This window comes from Emys orbicularis, chromosome 13, assembly GCF_028017835.1.
Source record: "Emys orbicularis isolate rEmyOrb1 chromosome 13, rEmyOrb1.hap1, whole genome shotgun sequence".
Taxonomy (NCBI): Eukaryota; Metazoa; Chordata; order Testudines; family Emydidae; genus Emys; species Emys orbicularis.
The window spans coordinates 27,124,992-27,149,249 of NC_088695.1; the positions used below are offsets into that span (position 1 = coordinate 27,124,992).

The window sequence follows — 24,258 nt, forward strand, 5'->3', positions numbered from 1 at the left end:
GAAGAGACCCTGAGCTGTCTCTTCCCTGTATGAATTAGTATGTTGATGGCCATTAGCTTTGAGGACTTCAGTTTATCTACAAAGGATTTGTATAGGAACATTTATTTCCAAACGACACCAGCTGAAGTCAATAGAAGAATCCAAGGTTTATTTTGGGTAGACTAAGCAGATCAACCAAACTTCCATCTAGCAGGGTAAAGGCGAACTCTTCCTTCAGAAGCCCTCCTCCAAAGCTTAGCTCACTTCCTCCCCTATAAAGTATGCAGCCAACAGTTCAGGACTCCAGTGGGAATTGCCAATGGATATTAACATGGAGTTCTTACACTGGAAATCTGAACTTCACCATCCAGAAAGACCTCAGCTTCAGTTAAAGGCCAGAATGGAGACAAATCACTACAAGAAGTGCACGGATGGTCATTTATAAAACAGATTCAGGTGGCTGCAGAATACCATGCATCTCCCCACTTGTGTATTTCTATTAAGTCCAATGATTGGGCGTGCAATGAAAAGAACCTGCTAAAACTGGACTGGTAACCATGTCAAAAGCACAGAGCACCAGACAGGCCCTTTATACTCTATACAAATCAAAACAGACTAGCTAACGGTAAGAAGGGAAACAGCAGCCACCAAAGTCATATTCTTGTTTATTAAGTCTATGTAGGCCTCAGGAGCTAACTTTTCTTGTAAGTAAGTGGAGCAGGCATCAGTATCTATAATGAATAAATTTATTGTCTTACAAAAATCATCGTCTAGAAATATGGGTATACAAGAAAACAAGATATTTGCAGTCAGATGCCTGGTGGTCAACAGCCAGTTCAATTAAAAAATATCCAAACGCACAACAAAACCTTTGTAACAGATGTTAAAGCTTTTAACCCAAAGGAAAATCATGTTTTCAAGCACATTGCAGAGGGATGAGATTTCATAGTTAACACTGATTCATTATCACTGAATATCAATACCACCACTTTGACTAGAGAGGTACATGATATGAAGCACAGTCAAAAATTAATACAGTAAATCATTGTTATATAGGCAAATTATATATGTAACATTGTCTTAGTACTGTAGTGTCTAAGGCACTTTCTGTAATATCAGTTTTTCAGCTATTTAAACAAAAAGAATGTAACTACTTGGTGTAACACTGTTCAAAATAATAACCAAAGAAAGAATTCACATCCACTGGCATGTCAACTCTCAGGCAGGCAATATCCATCTTTTAACCTCTAAACTACAGAGACTCCAAACAAGCCAAAAACATAGAACAGTACAGATGGTCCTGCTGATTTAGGCTCAACAGCTGGTAAGTGAGCCAGCTCTGTGTTACACAAGGCTGGCTCGGGTATTTCTTAAACCTGCATCTCATGGCTGTGAAACTCCCTCATGTCAAGAGGAGCAGCAGCTATTCAGCTCCATGTTCTGAAGACGAATCAGCCAGCAGTTAAGAAGTAAATTCCCATCCTGAGCCTCTGTTCCATGTTTATTTTTTCCATGTTACTGGTGTTCATATTTTACTAGCCTTACTATGTACAGATGCCTTCGGACTGATATAGCAGGTCTGTACAGATGCGAGGTATTGTACAAATTAAGAACGGTGATACTATTCAATTTACCTGTAGTGCACAAGCACTAATTGATGAAGCAGATGCCAAGAACACTTCAAAATGATATGGCAGGTTAAAAATGGATTCTATTCATTCAACCCTAGATTTCCCTCTGAACACTTCCAAGGCCTTTTCACAGTTTACTTGCTGATTGTGTGTTGCTCACAATAATTAGGAGAAAAAGAAGAGATACGGGAGCAGTTTGGTCTTCACAGTGTGCCAACAGACGTGTTACAGCGGAGGGCCATGTGAGCACAAAAGAAATGGAAGGGTGTTATCTGTACAACAAAGCATGCATAGTAATAACAATGGGTCTGCCCCAACCAACTACCGCTTGGGAATGAAGTTTCTGAATTGATAAAAAAGTTGTATCTTTCACATGATGCTTTATAAAATGGCTTTACAAGGAATATCTGGAAAAGAGATGCACTGAACAGAGACAGTTTACTATATATAAAAAAGCAGTTGTACCTATATTGAAGCAGGGTACAGTATGGTGAGGCTACAGAGCCTTAAGACATAGTTGACCTGTGATAAGTAACCTTGTAGCATGCCAATATTACATAAGGCAGATTCACGGCCACAAGGCAGTTTGCTGGTCAGGTAAGTCCTTTGCATTCCACTATGTGTAAAAGGTCTCTGCATGCTAATGGTGTGACACAGCTCTACTCGGTTTGGGCGGGCTGCGTTTCATTGATGTCACTGCCTTTGCTTTCTGCATCGTCGTCAGAAAGTTCCAGAGAAGCACCTTCAATATGCAGCTGGCGTCTACCAGATCGACTTGAAGGGAAGGTGATCGGGCCACCCCTCCTAGAAAAAAACCACCAAATGATTGCTGAATGCAGGCTGTGCTCACTGTCTAGCCTGTGGAATGAATGGGTCACCTGGAAAGCCACCAAGAGGTATAGGGTGGAACCCAGAAGTCCCACCAAGTCATCCATCCTTCTAGTCACTAAATGTCTGGGCATCCTACACTAAGGAGGGTCCTGAAACCTTCACTGGGGCCAGTAGTTATGCCCTCCAAAGACACTTTGTAACGAAGGTGTTTATTTCAATGCAGACCACCTTCCCAAATGTCATGTAAGCCAGAAGCAGGGCAAGGAACGGAGTTTAGTACATTTGTGGACATTTAATGGCCCCAGATACAGGAACATCTAACAGCAGCAGGAAATGGGCTCAGTGCTACAGTACATTAATAGTGAGAAACACTGACTACTAGCTGATGTTTGATTTGTGGACAACTAATGCTGTAGAGCCCTGCAACCCGACCGGAGCTGGATGGGATCCAAAGTGTCAGGCTTGGGTCAGGTCAGAAAAGGTTGGCTCTCCTCCCCTGCCCACAGGGTCGGCGCCGCAGTGGCTGTGCACCTCACGCTAGCTGGCCATCACTACCTCATGGCACTGCAGCACACGCACAGCCCAGCAGAGGGTGATGGGTGGCAGGGCATGCAGCCACCAATGCAGTGAGGCCGACCCCATGGGCAGGAGGGGGGCAGCGCTGATTCAGGGGGGAGAGGGAGAAGAAAAAAAGGGGAAGGTTTAAAAATGAGGCCCGAGCAGATCTCAAAGACACTGTACGTTATAGCGAGATCTGAGCTCCATGCACTCCAGCATGACAAGCAACTCCTTTAGTCCACTGCCATGGTCTTACAGCTGGCCAGTTCAGCTGCTCTCTGCCTCTCGCATGCTCTGCGCCTAGCTCACTCAGTTCCCCTCCCCCTGTACTTCAGACCACACGTCTGTCTTGGTGTGCCAGAGAACCATTCCCAGAGAGGGTACTGAGCTGGATTCCAGCCAGGACAAAACCATTTATTTCTGCCATCTGTCACTTACATCAACAAGGAGCTGAGCCCCCTCCCTGACCCTTACAGCATTTCCACAGAGGTTGGAATCAATCATACTGACTAAAACCAACCCACCTGTCAGAGCTAGAGCCCGGAAGGTTTGGAGCTGACTGAGTACAAGGATCTTCATGAGGATTTACTGATATTTCCCAGCATAGACTCTGGTACTCCAGATTCCAGTCTGAAGTTCCTGTAACATTACTGGCTCTGCTATGGCACTTCCAGACTGCTTCTAACAGACCCTGGCATCATGGAAGCCTCCCACCATGAGAGCGAGTTCCTGTAGCTACTTTAAAGCTTCACTGGGGTTTGTGAAGACCTAGGTAAGATGCTACCTGTGCTCAGAGCTCCTTCCAGGGCCCAGGCCTGCAGACCGGCTCTGCTTACCTCAGCCTGTTTTTCAGAGTGCTGACTTCCCGGCTAAGGCCCTCATTGGCCTCCGTGGCATCGTCTAATTCACGCTGAAGTTTACGACGGGAGGCATTCACACGTGTCGCTTCTTCTTCAGCTTCCTCCAGCTGGCGTTTGAGCTGCTTCATCCTGGCATTAGCCTTCTCCATCTAGGAGAGAGAGCCAGGTTGTCAGCACGAAGCTCGACTAAGCAGAGAGCTGAGCAGCTGCAGCTGAGTGAAGTTTTGCGGTAAGGCAGAAAGGAAAGAGCTGAATTCTCATCTTTCACATTCAGCCTCACTGGGGATTTTGATTGGGACGGGACAGAACAGGTTCATGCGTCAAAGTGGGACTCTGTCCTAGCCAGATGTCTCCTGAGTGAGTGAAGCTCCTCAAATGCATCTTGTGAAGCCCAGAGTTTAAGTGACCAGACTATCATGCTATGCAAATCTCCAACTGAAGAGCTGCAATTCATTCTTACAGAGACACCAGCTGTGTCCTACCTAGCAATGGGGTCTGCAGGATGTAAAGGAGAGGCATGGAGCCCACGGTGGGAGATCATCCACACCTGCCAGGTGCACAGTTCCCTCCGCCTCCAGTCTTGGCAGACCCACAGTGCTGTACTGATTGCAGTGTAGGAGCCTAGTGGGGTTGCTGATGCCCAGTCCCCCAGCTCGAGTAGGTGGGAGCACCAGGCTACACCATGGTGCCCATGCACAGAGGCTCTACCCGCCAGCAGCTTGCCTGTAGCTGCTGCTGGTGAGGTGTTTGGATGGGAGTCAGGGCCACTGTGAAGGCCCCTCTCAGGTGGCTGGGGAGACCACAGAAAACACCGGGGATGGAGGAAGGAGAAAGAAGGCCCGCGAGTTCCCAGTAGAAGCAGACACCGCATAAAAGCTGTGCAGCTGGAGACAGGAAGTACGGAACTACCCAGCAGCTCCACCTCGATTTGCGGAGGGCTGCTGTGAGAACTTCGACCTTGGGCTATATTCTCATTGGGACTCTGTTATCAGCAAGCATTTGAACAGGGTTTGTTTTATGTCTGGTGTGGGGCTTTTGCAGCAGGAGTTTCCGGGGAGTATTCTATCCTCCAGGTCGATTGTGGGACAGCAGTTGTATCTGAGGCTCTTCCTAGAGCACGTCTGCAGGAGTTAGGGTTTGGAGCACGGCTGTGCACCTTTGCTTACCTGTTCTTTGTACTGGTCTGCATGCCGACGCTCATCTTCCACCTGCATGAAGACTTCTTTCAGTTTCTTCTCTGTACGACGTACCAGCTTGTTAGCAGCTGCTCTTTCCCTAAGAAAACAGAGCAACGTTAACCCCAGGATTAATCAGCCTGGGAATTTTACACATTGGTTCACCTGTGGCAGCGTTCTCTTTCCAGAGCACAACTATAACACATGTGGAGTTTGGTGCTAGCACGTCCAGATCTGAGTCACACTCTGGAGCACAAATGGGTTTGATTTCTAAGTACCTTTCTAAAATGCTATCTTGTAATTGTGTTGGTTGTAACTGAAGGATCTAATCTGTCAGCATGGGAGCAGAGTGGGCTTGGCTGTCCCAGGTTAAAATTAGGGGTGCTTGTTCACTGTGGTGGGGCTCAGTTGCGGTGCTTTAACAAGGGCATCTGCTAACCACCTGCAGAAGAGAGATGGTTTATGGTCCTCCCCCACAGCTAAAGTACAATAGTGGATGGAGGGAAACGGACTGAAGATTTAGAGAGGATGGTCTTATCACAGGGAGAAATTATGGTACTAAAAGAGAAGGCTGATTTTTTTCCCTGGAGCCAGGCTGCCTTGTCCTTGGGCAGGACATTAAAAGCCATCCTTAACTCAGAAAAATAGCCACAATACCAAAAATAATCAGATTTTAATGGACTGTCCATTGAACGCACTTCCTAACTCAGGTTGATAGAGGGTTGTGGGGGTGAGTGCTATCAAACTGCCGAGGTCTGTGTCACTGGCTGTGCAAGGTGCTTATACGGCTGCACCACACTGTGGGATCCACTGTATTACCACAAATAACATCACAAGGAGGCTCCACACCCAGCTAGTCTGGGGAAAGAACCAGTTCAGCAGTTTCCTCTGTACAGTGAATTGACCTTGAAACCCAGATAAGGTGAACACAATGTAAAGCCTCAACCTTTTTATGCTGTTCAGTCCAAGAGTGTCCCTTTAGCAACTGAGTTCTAGCTGGGGCTGAGATGGGAACATTTAGTACCTATGAGAAGTCCTGCTAGGGCCATGGACGTTTCAAATAACCAGTGTTGCCTGTATTTACTTGGAACACCAAACAACCATCTCTTCTTACTTTGCTTCCTGCTCAAGCTGTTCCTCTAGCTGCCCAATCTTAGCTTCCAGAGCAGAAATGGTTGCCTTGAATTTAGACTTCACAGATCCCTCCAGCTCCTGCAGCTTGGCTTTCAGTTCTTTGTTTTGTCTCTCCAGCTGCTGGCGTGCGTTTTCACTCTTCTGGGCAGCACTCCGTTCTCCCGCCAGCTCCGAATTGAGCGTATCAACCTTTGGGAGGGCAAGAAGAGCCAGTCATCTGGCAACATTCAAAGCCTTCATTCATCTTTTATACGGTACACTTAAGGGAGATAAAAGTGCCCAAAGCAGCATATGCCAAAGGTACTTCACCTGCAGTGTGGTCTTCCTAAACCGGTCATTGAGGAGTTCCATATTGCTCTGTTCCTCTTCCAGTTCTTCCTCCAGCTGTGCAATACGGGCTTCCAGACGGCGCTTCTCATCCAGCAAAGCTGATCTGGAGGGTGAAAGAAAGCGTGTGGGACGTTACATGGTCCAACCAGGTAACGCAGTAATTACCTCCACTTGCTTTTAATAACTCAGCAAACTCTCTCCCGATGCTGCAGTGCCTATGCTAATCATTCCCTTCAATCAGGAAAACAGTGAACCAAGAGGTCAGTGTGGGGCATGCAAGTGCATTAGTAGAAGACACAGTCATTGCTGCTTATAAACAGCCTTGGACAGGATGACAGTCCGTTTGATGACTCACTTTCCAGAAGCACTGTTTGCAATCTCATCAGCCAGCTCATCCCTCTCTTGCTCAGCATGGCGACGAGCTCTTTCGGAGGCAGCAAGATCCTGCAAGGGGTCACGAGAAGATTCATTTGCTTATTTAATACACAGACTAAAATAGCACTGGTGATTTCAGAGCTCTGCAAACATTAATTCAGCTCCCCAATACCACTAGGAGACAGTGAAGTGCTAGTATGTGACTTGCACATAGTCACACAGTCAGCAAAAGAGCCAGGAACAGAACGCAGGAAGCCAGGCTCCCTCCCTTGTTCCAACCACTGGCTCACACTCCCAGTCTGTCGCTAATGGCTTCTTCACGACTGCAGTGGATTTACTTCCCTTAACCCTAAATGGAAAATACGGTAGTATTTTAGATTGATCTTTAATTATGTCAATTACCTTCCAGCTCTCTTAATACATCGATATCTTGAATCGATTTTATTATTATTCATCCTGCATTACTGGTTTCTCTTCATGGAAAGTCTTAATTTTTGAAGCTCATGAAAAATAAACACCCCCTAAACAGTCATTTACAAAGCTACAGAAGAGTCTTTGTTTGCCAGACATTACAATAAGCATACGCAATCATGGCAAAACTAAAACTAAAAGGCACAAGCTTCTCAGGTTCTCTGTGGCCCACAACTTAGTAGTTAGCACAACCAGTGTCAGGAAAACTTCAAATATATTCTACAATGCTTCACATTAGTGTATTTTCTGTATCCAGGTTATGAGGCATTAAAAGATTCCTGTGCATTTACTGATCTAATTCTCTATTAGTAATACTGACGTTCTGCATTTCAAGCACCTTCCATCAGAGAAATGTCTGAGCACTTTGAAATCAATACAGCCTCATGTCCCCTCAGGGGGTAGGAAAGTTATACATGTGGGGAAACTGAGCATGGAAAGATTAAATGACAGCCAAGGTCACACAGGCTGCTCACAGCAGAGCTGAAAAAGAACCCAGATCTCCTGGTTCCCAATCCAGTGTTCTAATCACTGGACAGGTGTACAGAACACTAACATACATGCCGCTCACAAAGGCAACTCAGAACTAAATCATACCTCTTGGAGCTGGAGTATTTCTGCTTCAAGGCCTTTCAACTTCTTTTCGTTCTCCTTGGACTGAGCAAAGATCTCATCTCTGGATGCACGGGCCTCTTCCAGCTCCCGCTGATAGTCTTTCATCTGAGCCTGGAATTTAAGAGAAGGAAAAACCATCATCTGTTAGAGGACAAGTGCAGGGATTTGCTATAATCCCTTTGGGAGGTCAGCATTTAGTAAATGAGAGTACACACACAAAAGGGGCCTAGTCCTACTTACTGTTTGAGATCACTATTAATTGTAACCCTAAAACACACAAATTTTTGGTCTCATACTCCTCCACTGGATTCTATCCAACTTCCCATGTTTATTTTTAATAAAAAGACAGGGCTACAGAAAAAAAACCCCTGCTTAAACTTGGATAAAAATTGGCAGGAATCTTATTGAGATCTCATGCTTTTAAATGGCTTGGGGAGAAAAAAGGTTTGATTTACCTAAATTGACTGAAAAAATGTTGTAATGAACATTGTAATAGGAAATGTTCTCAGGTCTGTAGATGCACAAAAAGATCCATTAGTCTGAATGTGTGACGTTAAGAACACACTTTAAAACTATATTTTGCTAAATTTAATGTTCTGAACATTACAACTACTGATCAGATTTTACGCAAATTTGGCTTGACTGTGGATATCATTAGACCCCAAAAAATCAACTCAAACTTCAATTTCCTTTAAGAAAAATGGCACTAAGTTGTTTGAAAGTGATAGATGCAAGCCAAAATCTGCAAGCCATGGGACCGCTTAGTTTATACATACAGCAGTACATGTTAGGGTATGGAACCGCACATTTGGCTTGCCCTACTAAAAACTAGTCCAACTTTGATGCTATCATGTACCTGTTTTTTTGTGTGATATAAAGAGATGTCAAACTTTACACCGTTGGGGGGTTCTGAAATTAGGAATCTAATCCTTAAACACTCAGGTAAAAAAAAGTTGTGTCTCACTGCAAAACCTAAGGTTGAACTTCATGCTGCCTCTGTATACTGGAACCATGCACAAAATGCTCAGAGATTAGGAGTCAATAGCTAAATTACAAATAAAAATACATTAAAGAATATTAAGGTTGCGAATCAATCACTCAGAATTAAGGCTGTCCATCCCGTCTCAGTTCCCTTCCCAGCTCTTCATCTGATCGGTCTTCCCCACAGCCTCCAAGCACCCCTACGCCCACATTCCCTGCCCTGACTAGCTCCCTGTCCTAGTCTCTTTGTCCAGTGCGTTTCCCCACCAACCTAGCTCTCTGCCCAGCCAGTCCCAGGTTTCCCCTCCGTCCCCACACCCCGGCTCTTTGTCAGAGCCATTTCCCCTTCCCCCTCCAACCACTGGATCCCAGTCCCCCGCCCCTCACCCAGCTCCCAGTATCTTCTCCTCCCATCCAGTCTAACAATGGTCCCCTCTGCATTTGGTTCAGGCAGCTTCTTCCTCTACACTGCCTGGGTGCAGCAGTGGGGCACTGAGAGCACAGGAGAGACAGGCTACTTGCTCTCAGTTCCGGTGCCTGGACCCGGACCCAGACCCAGACCGAAGCAGCCGGGAACTGCAATTGCAGAGGAAGTCCTGTTTATGCCCCACTGCCCAAGACTGGAGCATGTTCAGCGTGGACAGAATCTTCAGGGAATTTAGCTGCAATGCTCCAGCTAGTCTCTACTGAGAATGTGAGAACTGTGATGTTTCAAAGGTTTATCACTTGGCCAAATTTAGGCAGATTTTCACAGGGATGGGAAAGGCACATCCCTGACAAAAAGGTCATTTCTACCCTCCCTCCTCCAAATTTCGAACCCTGTTCCAAAGCATGGAGGGCACTAGAGCGTCTCAAAGAAAAGGTCACCAGAATTATTATTAAAAAAAAAAAAAAAAAAACAAAAAAAAAACCCACAACCCACCATAGGCAAAGCTATGCATCTTCTCCTAGTCTCATTTTTGGAAATGGCTGAATAGTTTCAGCCAAAACTTTCCAAAAATGGTTCAGCTTGAGACAGACACCCAGCCTGCAAACAGTTAGTTTGTCAAAGTGATAAGCAACTCAAAACCGGACAGTATAATGAGAAGTGCTGGGCAACCTTAATAGGCAGTGTTACCAGCCCCACCTAGCACATTTGAAGACACATTTTCAAGTCACTGCTCAGCTATTAAATCAGTTATTTTGACCTGGTTGTTTTAGGAGGTCCTTGGGGGGTGGGAGTGGGGGGGAGGAGGGGATATTTAACTGAGTCCTTTACACAAAATACTGAAATAAGGCACTTTTAACCATCTCATTGACAAACACACTGATGAACTGAAATTACAGACACTGGTGCAATATGCTGCAGGAAGCAGCCATCCAGGGACAAGAGTGAAGCTTGAGAATAGGGAGCTGTTCTCACCCTCAGACTGCAAGGAAGCTTGACCAAAAGCAGCACTCTAAAGCAAGAGAGACTCCAAATTCATTCATGGACTGGCTTCACACACCTGCAGTTTGCGCAGCTGTTTGATTGCTTCATCTCGAGCCTTATTTGCAGCTTCTATCTGAGCTTCAAGGTCTTTGAGATCCATCTCCATTTTTTTCTTGGAAGCCACAGCAAGAGCCTTCTGTTTGCGCTCATCCTCCAGTTCCGTTTCAAGCTCCCGCACCTGTGAAGTGATAGTTTGAGAGGCTCTGTTACAGAAATGGATGAAATGGGAAAACTCAAGGAGATCTCAGAATGAATCTAAAAGGATAAGAACCAAGAAAGGCCTTGATAACACAAGAGTGACATGAGAAAAGCTCAGCTCTTGATCATTAGCCGGTTGACAGTACTACAAAAGGTAAGTTTGAGGGAGAAAACCCATACACAATTTATGGAAATCTTGACAGCTTGTGATCTCTGCAGAAGTTTTTGCAACAAGAAGCAAAGCAAGATCTCAAAGCAAACGCGACCTCCAGGGAATTTCTGAAGTACTTCTGAAAATTCATATGCTAAACATCCTATGGACTAAAACAGTTCTACCCATTCAACTGCTTCATGATCAACTTTCTGATCAGTGTTTCTGTCTACCTTCTTTGTTCCAGTGCAGAAGCTAATATTTCAGCTTATTAAACTGCTCTTATACAAAACAATAGAATAACCTGAACATTTTTAATACAGAATTATAATTAAATGGTTACTTCAGGCACATCTATGTCACCAACACATACAGTAAGACATTGTATCTCAACCACAATTCTTCAAAGCAAAAATGAAGAGCAATTTAAGTAGTATCAAATATCTGAGCAACCAGCCAATAGTAAGCCAAAACAGATTAACAAATTATGCAATAATGTTAAAATTGAGCCAGAAAAACTTGGTTGTTACACAGAGGATAGTGAAAGGAAACACACAAAACTGACTTTGTTGTATACTGAATCGAATTTACTATTTTGTATTAGAATGTCAAGAGCTCTTTTCCAGTGGTGATACAGCAATTTGCACGCTTACAGCAGAATGAGGTAGGGAGCCTTAAAAAATTACCTTCTCTGTCCATTGTTTATAACATTCCCATAGAAGCTGGAATCGGGCCAGTGTTTCCAACTCTCACAATTTTATCAAGAGTTTGGGGATATTTGATACTTTTCTTTAAGACCCAGCTCCTTGAGTCATGTGATTATGTGACTGCTTTAATTTTAAAGAGAAAAAAGCCCTCACTGTTCTGGAAAAAAGCTTGAGAATGAAATCAAAAGCCTGTTACATTAGAAGACAAATATGAATCTAAAAACGTCTTTAAAAATCTCATGATTTTTAAGCCATCTCTTAATGTTTTGGGGCCTGACATAATAGTTCAATGCTAGGGGTTGGCAATCCTGTGATCCCTTCTCCAATTTTCATTAAGGGAATAGTTTTGCTAATTATCTAGCACTTATCTAAACTCTGTACCATATCTGTCAGCAGGAATGGATCCATCTCTGAAAATCCAAACACTGCATCACATATTTTACTTGGCATAAATCCAGGTAGCAACTGCTGCTACAGAACAGTAGCAGGAGCACGTGCATTGCACATATTTTAGTAAGATCACACCAAAAACTGCATATTTGTAAGTGACTTGTTAGTAGTTTTGGATTTATAAAGACATTTCCAGTCTTTTCCATTTTAAAAGGTAGATAAAATGGAAAGAACAGCCAAGTAGAAAGTGTCCCCTTAAGAAATTCAAATCAAACACGCTACATTACATGTATTGGAGCTTTTGTGCTAATCTGTCATGCAGAATGTGTAAAGATCAGTGCTTAAGAGCTCCGTAGGGCAGGAACGTCACACAAACCTTGAGGGACATCCCAACTTTTGGGTAATAAGAAATCAATTAACCATGTTCTTTGTTTGTTTGCTACAGTTGCTCTCAAAAGCGTGTTTAGTAGGGGATACCTGTTTAACCAGCATCCGCTTCTTCTCTTCATTCTGTTCATCTCTGGCCTGTAGGTCTCTCTCAAACTGGGCCTTCATAGCTTGCATGTTCACTTCCAGGCGAAGCTTGGCATCTTCTGTCGCCTGAAGCTCATCTTCCAGTTCTTCTAGCTGGGTCCTCATCTCTTCAACCTGCTGCTCTAAGGTTCGCTTGGACTTTTCCAGTTCATGGACCTAAAACACAAGCATGAAGCAGACACCATCTTTTTGTTATTCTGACAATAGTAATGGTATGACTGCAAAATAGAGGATTATATGAGAACAATCAATAAGATATTGAGTCCTTTGTTAGCACTCATTTAACTCTGGCTGTCCTACACTAAACCAGAACAACTAAGAAACTCATTCCTAAATCTGTATTGCGAACAACCCAGACCAGTAGATGAAGTTTTAACTGTCTGATAAATAGAAGGAAACTAGCAGCTGCGTAGTCAGCGATTCAGAGTATCCCAAAGAAAACAGAGCTAGTAAGGTAACAAGTTTTTAATCTAGCATAAAGATCACATTCAATCATTTGATCGGTCTCTCCTACTTACCACGTCTGTGAATGTTGCAGAAATGCCTGGCATTGGTGAATACCGATTAGCTTCCAGAGTATTAAATTCTTTAGGTATTTTAAGGTACAGCTCTTAAATATCAAGGTTTCAGACTTGCAAGTTTTACTATCTAGTATTAGTTTCTTTGTACAAATGGGCTTTACTATTTTATCCCCTTCATGCAATGCAGCACCCGAGAGGTGGAAAAATACTTACATTTTTGCCCACATCATCTTTGGAGCTCATTAAGTCCTCCATCTCTGCACGCAACTGCTTATTCTGCCTCTCAAATTCTTCTTTACCCTCCAGGGCTTCTTCCAAAGCTCGTGCCAGAGACAGTGCCTTGGTCTCCTTCTCTCTAGCCTCTGCCTCTGCCCGGTCCCGCTCCTCTGCATAGCGAGCAGAAATGTTCTTTTCTTCCGCCAGCATCTGAAACCATCAATACAAGTTTCAAATATAAATCTAAAAGAAAATCGGTCAGAAGGACACTCACTGAAGTTTCAATGAACAGGTTAACGCTCTCAGGTTACCTGGTACCTTATTATTCTGTCTACAATGTCAACTCTTGGTCAAGGGGCTTTGGCATGAGATAGTCCCTATTTTATCACCCAAAACATAGCAGTCTGAACATAAAGGGAGCTTCTATCCATGCTCTAGGAACTGGCTCAGAGCCTCAGTTTTATATTCCTCCTTCAGTCTTCATGACTTTAACTGTCTTGGGGGATTCTGATGGATTTTTTGAGAAAGGACAAGTCAAACTCTAGCATGGCTATAAGCTCCTACTTAAAAGACATTTCACTTTTTCACAGACCTATCTGACCAGAATGGAAAGCACCAAGATAGGTGCTTGGCTCACTGAAGCTATTACAAAAGTTGTCCCCTGTGAAAAGCTGACATTGCAACAGCCAACTGAGTCCAAACAAAATATTGTGTTTATTTAGAGGTCTCCCTTAAAAAGTCTTGGAGTAATTAACACATGACTGAGGCTACACACACTACCATTTCTTTGCCCTGGTCTACACAGAATTAGGTCGACACAAGACAGCTTACGTCAATTTAAGTGTCTACACTTAAAATTTAATTCCCACCAACAAAACTCGCCCACTACACTGACTTAAATCCACCTGCACGAGAGGCAAAGTGCCAAGGTTGATGCAGTTAGGTCGACGCAGCGTCAGTGTAGACACTGCATTGCTGACTGTTGCTGGCTTTCAGAAGCCGTCCCACAATGCCCCACACTAACAGTTCAATCCGTACAAGTGCTCCTGGGGAGGACGCTCACTGCCAAAACAAGGAGCAAAGTGTAGACACACACAAGCGATGTAATAACTGCAGCGACTGTATACTGATGCAACTTAGTTCAACATAATTCTGTAAAGCAGATGTGGCCTTAATGTTGAAGGCAGAAGTGAGGTGACCGGAATTAGAGTACCTGATCAAACTTCTTCTGTTTTTTCTCCAAGTTGGAGACAATTTGGCGCTGATGATCCAGGTCCACTATCAAGTCATCCAGCTCCTGCTGCAGGCGATTCTTGGTCTTTTCTAGTTTATCATAAGCCATTGCCTTCTCCTCTAGACGTTGGCTCAGAGCCTCCATATCCTTCAGCAATTTCTTCTTATTTTCCTCCAAACCTTCAATAGTTCCCATGTCGTCATCTACCTTCTTCTTGGCATCAACCAGCTAAAGTTTTACAGAATACAATAAAGTGGTTTCTTATAACTTCTTAATGTTCACAGCTATTAACAGGATAGAATAAAAATGCAGTTACACCTCCACGATGCAAAGAAAGTAACATATTACACTGGGGGAAACCCACAAAAACAGCTATTTCTGATTAAGCAAGGTACAAACAAAATGATGATTCAACAATGTATTAAAAGGTATGAAGTCTTATATGCTATGACAGTTAAATCTGCCCAAACTAACTCAAGTACTGAAATCTTACTGTTATTACAAAATGTTTACACTTTAGTGGAGAAAGATCAGTGAAAAATTATTCAACAACTCAGCCTAATTTTTGTCCCAATTGAGAATGAAATATTGCCTGGCAGAAGTTGTAATACATTTCACAGTCATCACACTGAATTTGTGGGCCACACTAATGTCCTACCGCTTCCAATAGCTTCATACCTGCGATTGCAGGGCGAGCATCTGTTTCTCCAAGTTCTTCCTGGCCTCTTCCTCCTCTTCCTGCTGCTCCTGTAGGTTGTTCTTCTCTTCCTCCAGCTGCCTAATCCTACTGCTCAAGTTCAATTTCTGGCGGGTTTCCTCCTGAAGAAGCTCCTGTTGGCATAAAAATAATTAATCTTGAATTTCACCCTTTGCTGATAGTATTTAAATCTGGCCTTAAGCTGAGCTGCCCTCCAATATTGTTTTTAACAAGTCCTTTGTTTCGGGTGGTGGAAGGGGGGAGGGGTAAGGGGGGATGCTTGAAAGAAAATAGTATTTTAAGTCAGCTTTATTTTCCTGAATACTGTTTGATCTGAAGATATTCAATACCCCTCTAATTTGCTAATATCAGGTCCATCACTCACATCTCCAAGAAGTTTAATTAAAATCTAGTTTCATGGCCAAAAGGTCATCTTAAATTGGTACGGCTTAATACATAGTGGTATGCAGAACTAAGCCATCTTTCAAACAGAAAAAAAAAATTACATGAGATAAAAGGAGAATTGTTTTTAAATTGCAAGATCTGGTTATGCTGCTTAGCTGGCACTACCCAACACCTGCTAGAATATCATTACATCTATAATAAATTTTCATCTGAACCCACTGCTTTCCTTGTGAGGGGAGGTTTATTTGTGTCGTGCTCTTACACTCCTATACTTCTCTTCCTATTAAAAAAACACTTGTCTGAACAGCAAAACTGGCTAAAGACTGGTACCCGAAAGGACAAGAACCATGAGAAGTGGAGAAATCGCTTGGTTGAGCGGGATGGGAATCAACGCCACTAAGTGATAAAAAACACTTACATGCTCCACAGACAACGTTTAAGACCCTAACAGCCTAGTGAAGCCACCTGCCCTTGGACACATCACAATCTTATCTTCACAAGCCCCATGGTGAGGCCAGTAAGTGGCTGGGTTAGAAAAGTTTCCTGACGTCAGATGGCCTTAACGAAGACATGGCCCTATTGGGTCAGACCATCAGTCTCTCTAGTCCTGCATCGATCAGTGGCAAGTCCCAAGACACTTCAGAGGAAGGTGCAAGGAACTCCACAGTAGAGAATTCTAGAACAGTGTACCCACACAGAGAGGGTCTTCCTAATACCCATTAAATAGTGAAGTCTATTATATGGGGTTAAAAATGCAACTCTGTATGTTCTCATTTATGTAAATGCTCACTTTTAGTTTAAACCCTACTTAAGCTAATCTGCCATGATGGTGCCCCCTTATCTTGTTAAGTCCCTCTGAATTTCCTCGTTCGTCTCTGGTCTTGGCTAACAAATTGTGTCATTGGCAAATTCAGTCACCTCATTTCTGACCTTTTCCAGATCACTCAGTCAAATTTCTTATTAAGGTTTTACTGCAATTATAATTGACCATTTCTGTTTTCTGTCTCAACCTGTTTGTAATCTAGGACAACACTTCACATCTTGTCTTCAAGGCACATGACTTACTTTCCTTGTCAGTTTTTCATGAGGGATTTTTGACAAAAGGTTTTTTGAAAGTTCAAGTTCTAAAGAGGTTTTTCTTAATCGTTTATTTTGGGGAGATGTTCAGAATTCTAGAAGAGCAGCACAATTCTCCATTACAGAGGCCATGCAGTTTTGTCTCTTGAGTTAATGGAATTATGACAATTTTCACCTGCTGAGGATTTGCACCAATAGTATGTCTATCTATCTGTGGGACAAGAGTAATGGGAGAAAAGACTAGGGAGGCAGGAAAGAAGGCAACAAAATCCTGTGATTTCAGCATGTTTCAAAGTTTTGTTACATTCCACAAATTTAAGTTTCAAAATTGTCAGGGGCTGACTATGCCCCTCCCTCACCCAATTCACCTCAAAATTTCAAGTCTAACTGCAATCATTTAAATGCTAATGTTTTAAAGTATATTTTCCCTGTTTTCCTTTATTCAAGGGGAAATTAAATGCACACAAACTCTTCATTGACAATGGCTGTAAAGAATGTACAAAACCTTTCATGGTTTATTTGTATATTGACCCAAAACAAACAGTAGGGCTAGGTAATTTTAAGATCTCAAATTATTGGGGGGGGGGGGGGGGGGAGAGAGGAGGAGAAAGACGCTCTCCTTTATGCTTTACAGGTGCCCCAAGGGCCTGGCTTACATGAACATTTTACGTACTGGCTTAGTAAAGTTTATTGAATCATCCTTGGTAGAACATAAGAAACACTAAGTGAACCTTACTGAGAGGGCAAAGTCTAGTAATTAGCAACTCTAGTCTGCCATGAAAAGTCAGGTTTTTTTCCAGAGATTCAAAGGCCAGAAGAACAGGAGTACTTGTGGCACCTTAGAAACTAACAAATTTATTTCAGCATAAGCTTTCATGGGCTACAGCTCACTTCTTCAGATGCATAGAGTGAAACACACAGACAGAAGATATTTATACATACAGAGAACATGAAAAGGTGGAAGTACGCAGAAGGGATCTCTGATCATCTAGTCTGAGCGCCTGCAATAACACAGGCCATTGGACTTCCCAAAAATAATTCCTTTTGAGCTGGAGAATTCCCTTTGAACTAGAGCTCCCAATGCAGCTGAACAGTCAGCAAAACAGTACATATTTCAGTGCACAGTGGCTCATCTGAGCCAGTGCAGTGATTATTTGCGTAGACCAAAGATTTCTGGCCCACAGGGAAAGTTATTGATGGGAGGGAAACGAAGGGAGTGTGATATCCGTGCCATACCCAATTCAAAAAGCTAAGCAAATGTGGATACTTAGGTGCCTCACAAAGCCTTCTAGAGGGGGCTCTGAGTGTTGCTGGAAGAGGAGACTGAGACCCTGAGTTTTCAGTTCCACAGCTGAACGTTTCTATTGATGAACACATAAAAACTGGGTTCTTACTGAAAACTGAAAACACACCTGTGTATCTTGAAGTTGAGACTCCAGACCTGCCGCATCTTTGGCAAACTTTATGCCCTTCTTCTCTGCTTCCTCCAGGAGGCTTGAGACATTGTCCAGCTCATTCTGCAAAGCAAGCAATCTAAAGGTAACACCAAGCAGCTGGTCTGCTGTAGCAGCTGTACCCTGCTGAGAGCTGTGGGTGCAAAAGGCCACAACACTCAAAATATACCAAGCATGAAAGCGAAGGCAATGAGAGCTCCAGGTACAAAGATGCCCCCAGGTAATAATTTTAACTAAGTTTTACATTTTTAAGTTGAATGTCAATTATGACTTTAAAAAATAAATCTCTTTCAAATGCATGCTTACCTCCACTGCTGTTGAGAGAACAATCCCATAACCACTTTTGTATTCACATTTTACTTTTGGTAATATTGCGATTAGTATTTTAAATGGTATTTCCATTACAGGGCTGCCTTATGGGATCCATCACTGTCCATGGATTCCCAAGTGACAGCAGGGTCCAGAGGCTGCAACCTTTCCAGGCAGATCCCTGGAAACGGTCAATGCTTGTTATTTCCAGGATGTGCTACTATAATGCACCCTACTTGGGGCTACTCAAGGACTGCTTGGGAGTTTCAGATAGTATGAAATGGAGCCACTCACCTTTGAGAAAGTTTAGGTTGTTTTACCTAAGTAAAAGACCCTGCATTGTACTGGTTCTGAAACAATTACAAATGCAATTCAGGGCACTAGCTTTTGTATAGAGAGCTGTAAATTGCTTGGAAGCTTCTCTCTCAAAGACCATCTCTTTCCTTTGCCCTATTTGATAGTTGTGATGAGCCAGACTTGAAAACCTGGTAACTGCGTACTCTCACTACAGACACTTCTGCTTTGGACTTCACTCTTTCGCTGTTCAGTAGAGACCAAGGCTGGGGCCTTTAAGTTACAGCGCAAAACAACTATTTGATGGAGCTTTTTGCAAATTTAAATCAACAGCTTAATATAGGTTTACAATCACTGTGCAAGAGATGGCAAGTGAGAGATTTATTGGCCAGCTGCTAATGATATTGTTAATTTTGTAACCAACCCCAGATAGCAACAATATGAATAAAAAAAGTTCAGACCTGTAATTAACTGAATAAAGATAAAATTTTATATTGGTAAAATGTTCCATATTTTTAATATTTAGGAAGTGCCTAACAATTTTTAAAAATGTCTTGGAATGTTTGCCCGGTTTTTACATAAACTTCTCTTGTACTGTGCAGAAAAGCTTTACATATTTTTCATCTATTTCCATTTTACAGAAGTCAGAGTTTTATTAGGAGAAATTCCAAGTCTGGATTTTAAAAAAAAGAACAGTTTCAAAGTTTTGTAGACTATACTGTGACTAAGCAGAATCATTTCAAGAGTCTATTTGTAGATTCAGGTTTCACACTGACCATATACCAAGCACATATATCTCAGTCATTGCAAGGTATGTTTTTGCAGAGTCCTTTGATTTTAGCAGGTGATGCAAGACTAAAATGCAATGGGGTGTTTTGAAAATTTATCTATGTTTTCCAATTAAGAGGTTAGGATTTTGTGATTGTAAGAACATGCCAGAGAAGAGACCAATTTCAATCTTACCTGCAGTTTGTTAGCCTTTTCTGCCAGCTCTGCCCTAATCCTCTCTCCTTCTGACACTTTGGCATGTAGTTCCTGTACCTGAGCATCTAGCTTCTTCCTCTTGTGCTCAGACTCTGCTTTGACCTGCTGCAATACCTTCACCTCACAGGCTAGCTCCTTGTTGTCAGTCTCTAGGCCTTGCTTGTTCTTTTCAAGATTTGCTTTGAACTAGGAAAGCACAAAATAAAAGTGCATCACTAATTATAGCACTTCACATTATTCTCCATCAGGCACTTTCCTACAAAATATTTGACCTCAAAAAACATTTTTAAATTCACAAGTGGCAATTGAGCCCAATGTGAGTGTTAGCCGTACATAGAGAAATGGCAGCTTCACACATCAGCACAGGACCCTTGGGTAAGACTGCAGGTATTTTCCCATCCTTTATATTTGCTTATCCAAAAAGAGTTTTAAATTAACAAAGTGTTTAAGTCTTACATAAGTATATTAAGCATTAAAGTTGTTCAGGTGGATAAACTACATTTCCACCAGCATTACTTAATGCTGTAGTTCCCACTCGCAAGAATTTTGCCTTTCCAAAGAGAAATTGCTGCAGTATTCCCTATGTTTAACATAGAAAAAAATACAGTAACGTTAATTATTTGCAAAGGCATTAGTGAATTATGAAGACTGTAGTTAAACAGACTAGCATACTACACTTGGCAGCGTTTGGAATAATTTCACTTTTGAACAAGATACTGTAGCTGCTACTAGAAGACATTGTTATGCAAATGTAATTAACAAGAGTGAGTCCTCATCCTGGCAGCTAGGGTGACAGCTATCATAAAAATGGTCACAGTTCAAGGTAACTGCACCTGTATTCCCTGTGTATGGCCCAGCAATGGCACCCAGTCCAGACTTCTGGCTCCCAGTTGTTACCTCTCTTGGGTGGAAACCTAAATCTCTCCCCCTTCTGACCAGGAGCTTTCCAGGCTGAACAGTTCCCTGACTATACTGTGACCTCCCTAGCAAAGACAGACTGCTTAAGCAGGCCTGCATTGCTTCTCTTCTCTGTATAATTGCCACTTAAGTTAGCACTCAGCTCTTTCTAAGCAAACTCATTTATTCTTAATGTAAAAGCATTAGACAAAAACATACTACTAAACCAATAAAAGAACCTACATGAGTGATAATAAGATGACCAGAGATCATCCCCTCACTCCAGCAACGGCTCTGGTTGGGTTTTTTTGTCCATCAAACCCCATTCAGGGTTTTTCCTGTGGTCACAAATTCAACACAGCTTCAGTTAAGAACCAGCCCACTCATGGCTCTTAGAGTCACTCCTTTAACCCATTTGAGTATTTGAAGCCACCATAAATAGGTAAATCAGTCAGACAATGCTCAAGACACAGCTTCAAAAGGATGGATGCAGAGGTAGGTCAGGAAACCCCCTTATTTCTTTGTCTAGCCCATTGTTTCATACTGTCATTTGAAGCACAATACTGTCCTAGGCTTTACATTAGCCATGCCTTCCCCCTTAAAGAAGTTACATAAAATCCCATATCAAATACTTGAATTAATACAATGAACTCATAAAATACTTACCTAATTCAACAACATTAAATTAGGATATTGCAGAATATTGTCATAGAAGTCACAACACCACTGCACAATTTGGCAGCGTGTATTAAAAAGACGCCTGGGACTAGAACAAAAGGGGCATTATGGGTCACAACTCAAGTACATTGTCAGAACTGACTGCAGAAGCATTTACAGTACCTTGATTTAGCCAATATGAATTTTTTTGTATAAGCCCCAAATTACCACCACTTTCTCTGGAAACATTCTGCAAGCTACACATTCTGAGAAGTGCTTCTCATCAAATGAGTTTGCAGACTGCTGTACCAAGTAAGCAGCTAATAATACCTGGTACAATACTTTGTCTCTAGATGCATCACTTCAAAGTCTGTCAGGGAGATGGATCCTGGGAGCATTCACTAGTAACAGATTGGTATTTGAGCTAGAATTCTAGCTTCTTGGTCATTTTGTAGCAGATACATACGATCAGCGAAGATCTAATTTAGCTCCATGAGCAAGTATGAGACAAAGGGACAAGACTGGCAGTGGTATTTGACAGAAGTGTATTCAATCCCAAAGCAAGAAAATTTCAGCTATCACATGAAGTAGCTTGCAATTCCCACTCACCCTTTTGGCCTGTTCAAGTTGTTCAGAGAGCTCCTCCAGTGCAGTAGCATGTCTTTGTCTGATTTCCTGTATTTGAGCTTCATGGTTCTTGGTTTCTTCTTCAATAGCTTTCTTCAATTCAGCCACTTCCTGCTCACGCTTTGTCCTGGAGAACGCATCATAATACAGTAGAACCTCAGAGTTACGAACACCTTGGGAATGGCGGTTGTTCATAATTCTGAACAAATATTATGGTTGCTCTTTCAGAAGTCTACAACTGACCATAGACTTAAAACAGCTTTGAAACTTTACTATGCAGAAGAAAAATGCTGCTTTCCATTTTTTTTTAGTAGTTTATATTTGCTTTTTTTGTCTCTGCTGCTGCCTGATTGTGTACTTTCAGTTCCAAATGAGGTGTGTAGTTGACTGGTCAGTTTGCAACTCTGGTGTTCATAACTCTGATGTTCTACTGTAGATTATTAAAGCTCAACATTTTACAGTCTAGTTTATTCCACATTTAAGCAAATTTTCTTTTTGAACTTTTGTCTCTTGCTGTCTACCTGAAGTGTTACAGTGGTTTCCACAGCAGCATAATACAGCAGTGTTCACAATCCACACCTGGGATGGGGGGGAGGGGGGGAGAGAGGAAGGGCAGGGGGAGATGAAGAATGGTTTCACAATTAATGATCTAGAGTTGGTAGACCTGGATTTTATTTCCAGCTCTACCAGGCTCACTGTAGGACCTCGGCAAGTCACTTCACCTCTCAGTTTCCCCATCTGTGTTTTTTTGCAATTAATATTTTCCTTCCTCAAAAGGTACTGAGGTGTAATTCATTAGTTTTGGTAAAATACTTTGCAATTGTCAGCTGGAAAGAGCTACATGGGGAAATTATTAAAGCCAAAAATCTTTACTGAAATTAGTTTCAAGCTAAGGTTACATGAAACATCTTTATGAAATACCTTTTTTCTCTTTAAATTAAAACTGGACTTCACCAGTATCTTTTTAAATGTGCTGGTCACCCCACCTCAATTCTTGCTGTGCTGCAGTGGTATCCAAGGTGTCTTCCAGCTCAGTCTTCAGTGCCTCCAGCTCCTCACTTAGGTCTCTCTTCTGCTTTTCAGCCTTGTTGCGTGATGCCTTCTCAGATTCAAGGTCCTCCTGGAGTTCTGCAATCTGAGCTTGCAACTCTCGTATTAGTTTCAGTGCATTGTTCTTCTGAACTGCTTCTTCATCACCTCTGTTAAAGATGGACACAGGATAAGGAATGGGCAAGAATAAGATCTGATATTAAAGATGGAATAAGACTTATTCACTCCCAGTTCTCATAACGGAATTTGAGTTAATGGAACAGAAACAGATTTTACTTAAAACATCAATGATCAAAATGCACCTTTAAACAAACATGTACATTTTTAGTGTATTGAAACTAGTACCTCAGTTATTAAGAGAGATACTTAGGGATGTTGGGCATTAAAGTTGTCTTACTTCCAGTCTTCCAATTCTCTAACACCTATATTAAATTCTCCCCAAAATTCATATCTCATCAGTATACGAATCATGAGTCATGAAAACTGACATGTCTTTTGCAGTTGTGTCTCTATTGCACACTATATTTTTTAATAGTGTGACTAAGTTGTGGATTTTTGGTAAGAAATTTAAGTATAGCAGCAAGATTATTTTAAAATAGTGACCAGAGTGGGGAGAGCCAGCACAGAGCTGATTTTAAAAGGCCCAGCGGCCAGGAAGGTAAAAGAGCAGTTCCATTACCAGCAATTCTGCCACATTTAATATCACAGGTAACTGAATAGAAAATTGGCAGAGTTGCCCAAGTAGATCAGTTGTTTTAAAAACAGATTGTTTGGTGTAAAACAATCAGTTAAACAAAGTAACCGTAGTACATTTTGGTGCTGCCAAACCCATATCAATAACCAGAAATTAAATTTAAAACATAGCCACCCCCAAACCAAGGTTTATTAACATCTCACACACACACACACACACACACACCCCATACTCCCAACCCAATTTCTTACTGTGCAGAATTTTATGTGGTTGGTGTCAGAGAGAAAATGCAAATTCTTGAATATTTCTTGAGGAATGGCAAAGCCACTGACTGACTTATGATTAAGTGGTCTTGCGCTCTTGATGCTGAATTGTAAATATGCCAACTGCAGTACTTTTAAAGTGAAGTGGGTTGGTAAGTTAAAGGCTCTTTTGCAGAGTAATCCTAGCGTACAAATGCAAAACCTCTTTCTTTTTACTACAAACTGCGAAAAGGAACATACTAATAAGACCAGATTCTCATTTATGCCAAAGCTCCTTTACGCTACTCTGGCAGTCTAGAGGTGCCTTGGGGTACGTTTACACAGTGCTTCATGGCAGTGCTCCTGTCAGCCCAGGCTGACAGACGTGGGGTTGCGGGTCTCACGCTACCGCTCTAAGAATAGCTGTGTAGACAGCTTTTTGAAGTTGCAGCTTGGGCCAGAGCTCCAGCTCTGAGGCTCACCCCCGAGCAGCAACTTTAAAGAGCTGTCTA

The 24,258-nt window shown here is 42.3% G+C and overlaps 1 protein-coding gene across 5 annotated transcripts in view; it reads right to left on the bottom strand.

Moving 5' to 3' along the window:
• Nucleotides 1-2,269: 2,269 nt before the first annotated feature.
• MYH10 (myosin heavy chain 10) overlaps nt 2,270-24,258 on the bottom strand; it is a 153,228-nt gene continuing 131,239 nt past the window's right edge. For all 5 annotated transcript variants that reach the window (XM_065415571.1, XM_065415572.1, XM_065415573.1 and 2 more), the window contains 16 exons: nt 22,747-22,959; nt 21,743-21,887; nt 19,559-19,765; nt 17,951-18,055; nt 15,038-15,190; nt 14,339-14,587; nt 13,123-13,335; nt 12,332-12,544; nt 10,425-10,586; nt 7,939-8,067; nt 6,854-6,942; nt 6,478-6,601; nt 6,149-6,357; nt 5,026-5,134; nt 3,836-4,008; nt 2,270-2,414 (listed from right to left, as the gene is read on the bottom strand). In XM_065415571.1, coding sequence (XP_065271643.1) covers nt 2,270-2,414; nt 3,836-4,008; nt 5,026-5,134; nt 6,149-6,357; nt 6,478-6,601; nt 6,854-6,942; nt 7,939-8,067; nt 10,425-10,586; nt 12,332-12,544; nt 13,123-13,335; nt 14,339-14,587; nt 15,038-15,190; nt 17,951-18,055; nt 19,559-19,765; nt 21,743-21,887; nt 22,747-22,959 — 2,638 coding nt within the window. The remainder of the gene's footprint in view (nt 2,415-3,835; nt 4,009-5,025; nt 5,135-6,148; nt 6,358-6,477; nt 6,602-6,853; nt 6,943-7,938; nt 8,068-10,424; nt 10,587-12,331; nt 12,545-13,122; nt 13,336-14,338; nt 14,588-15,037; nt 15,191-17,950; nt 18,056-19,558; nt 19,766-21,742; nt 21,888-22,746; nt 22,960-24,258) is intronic.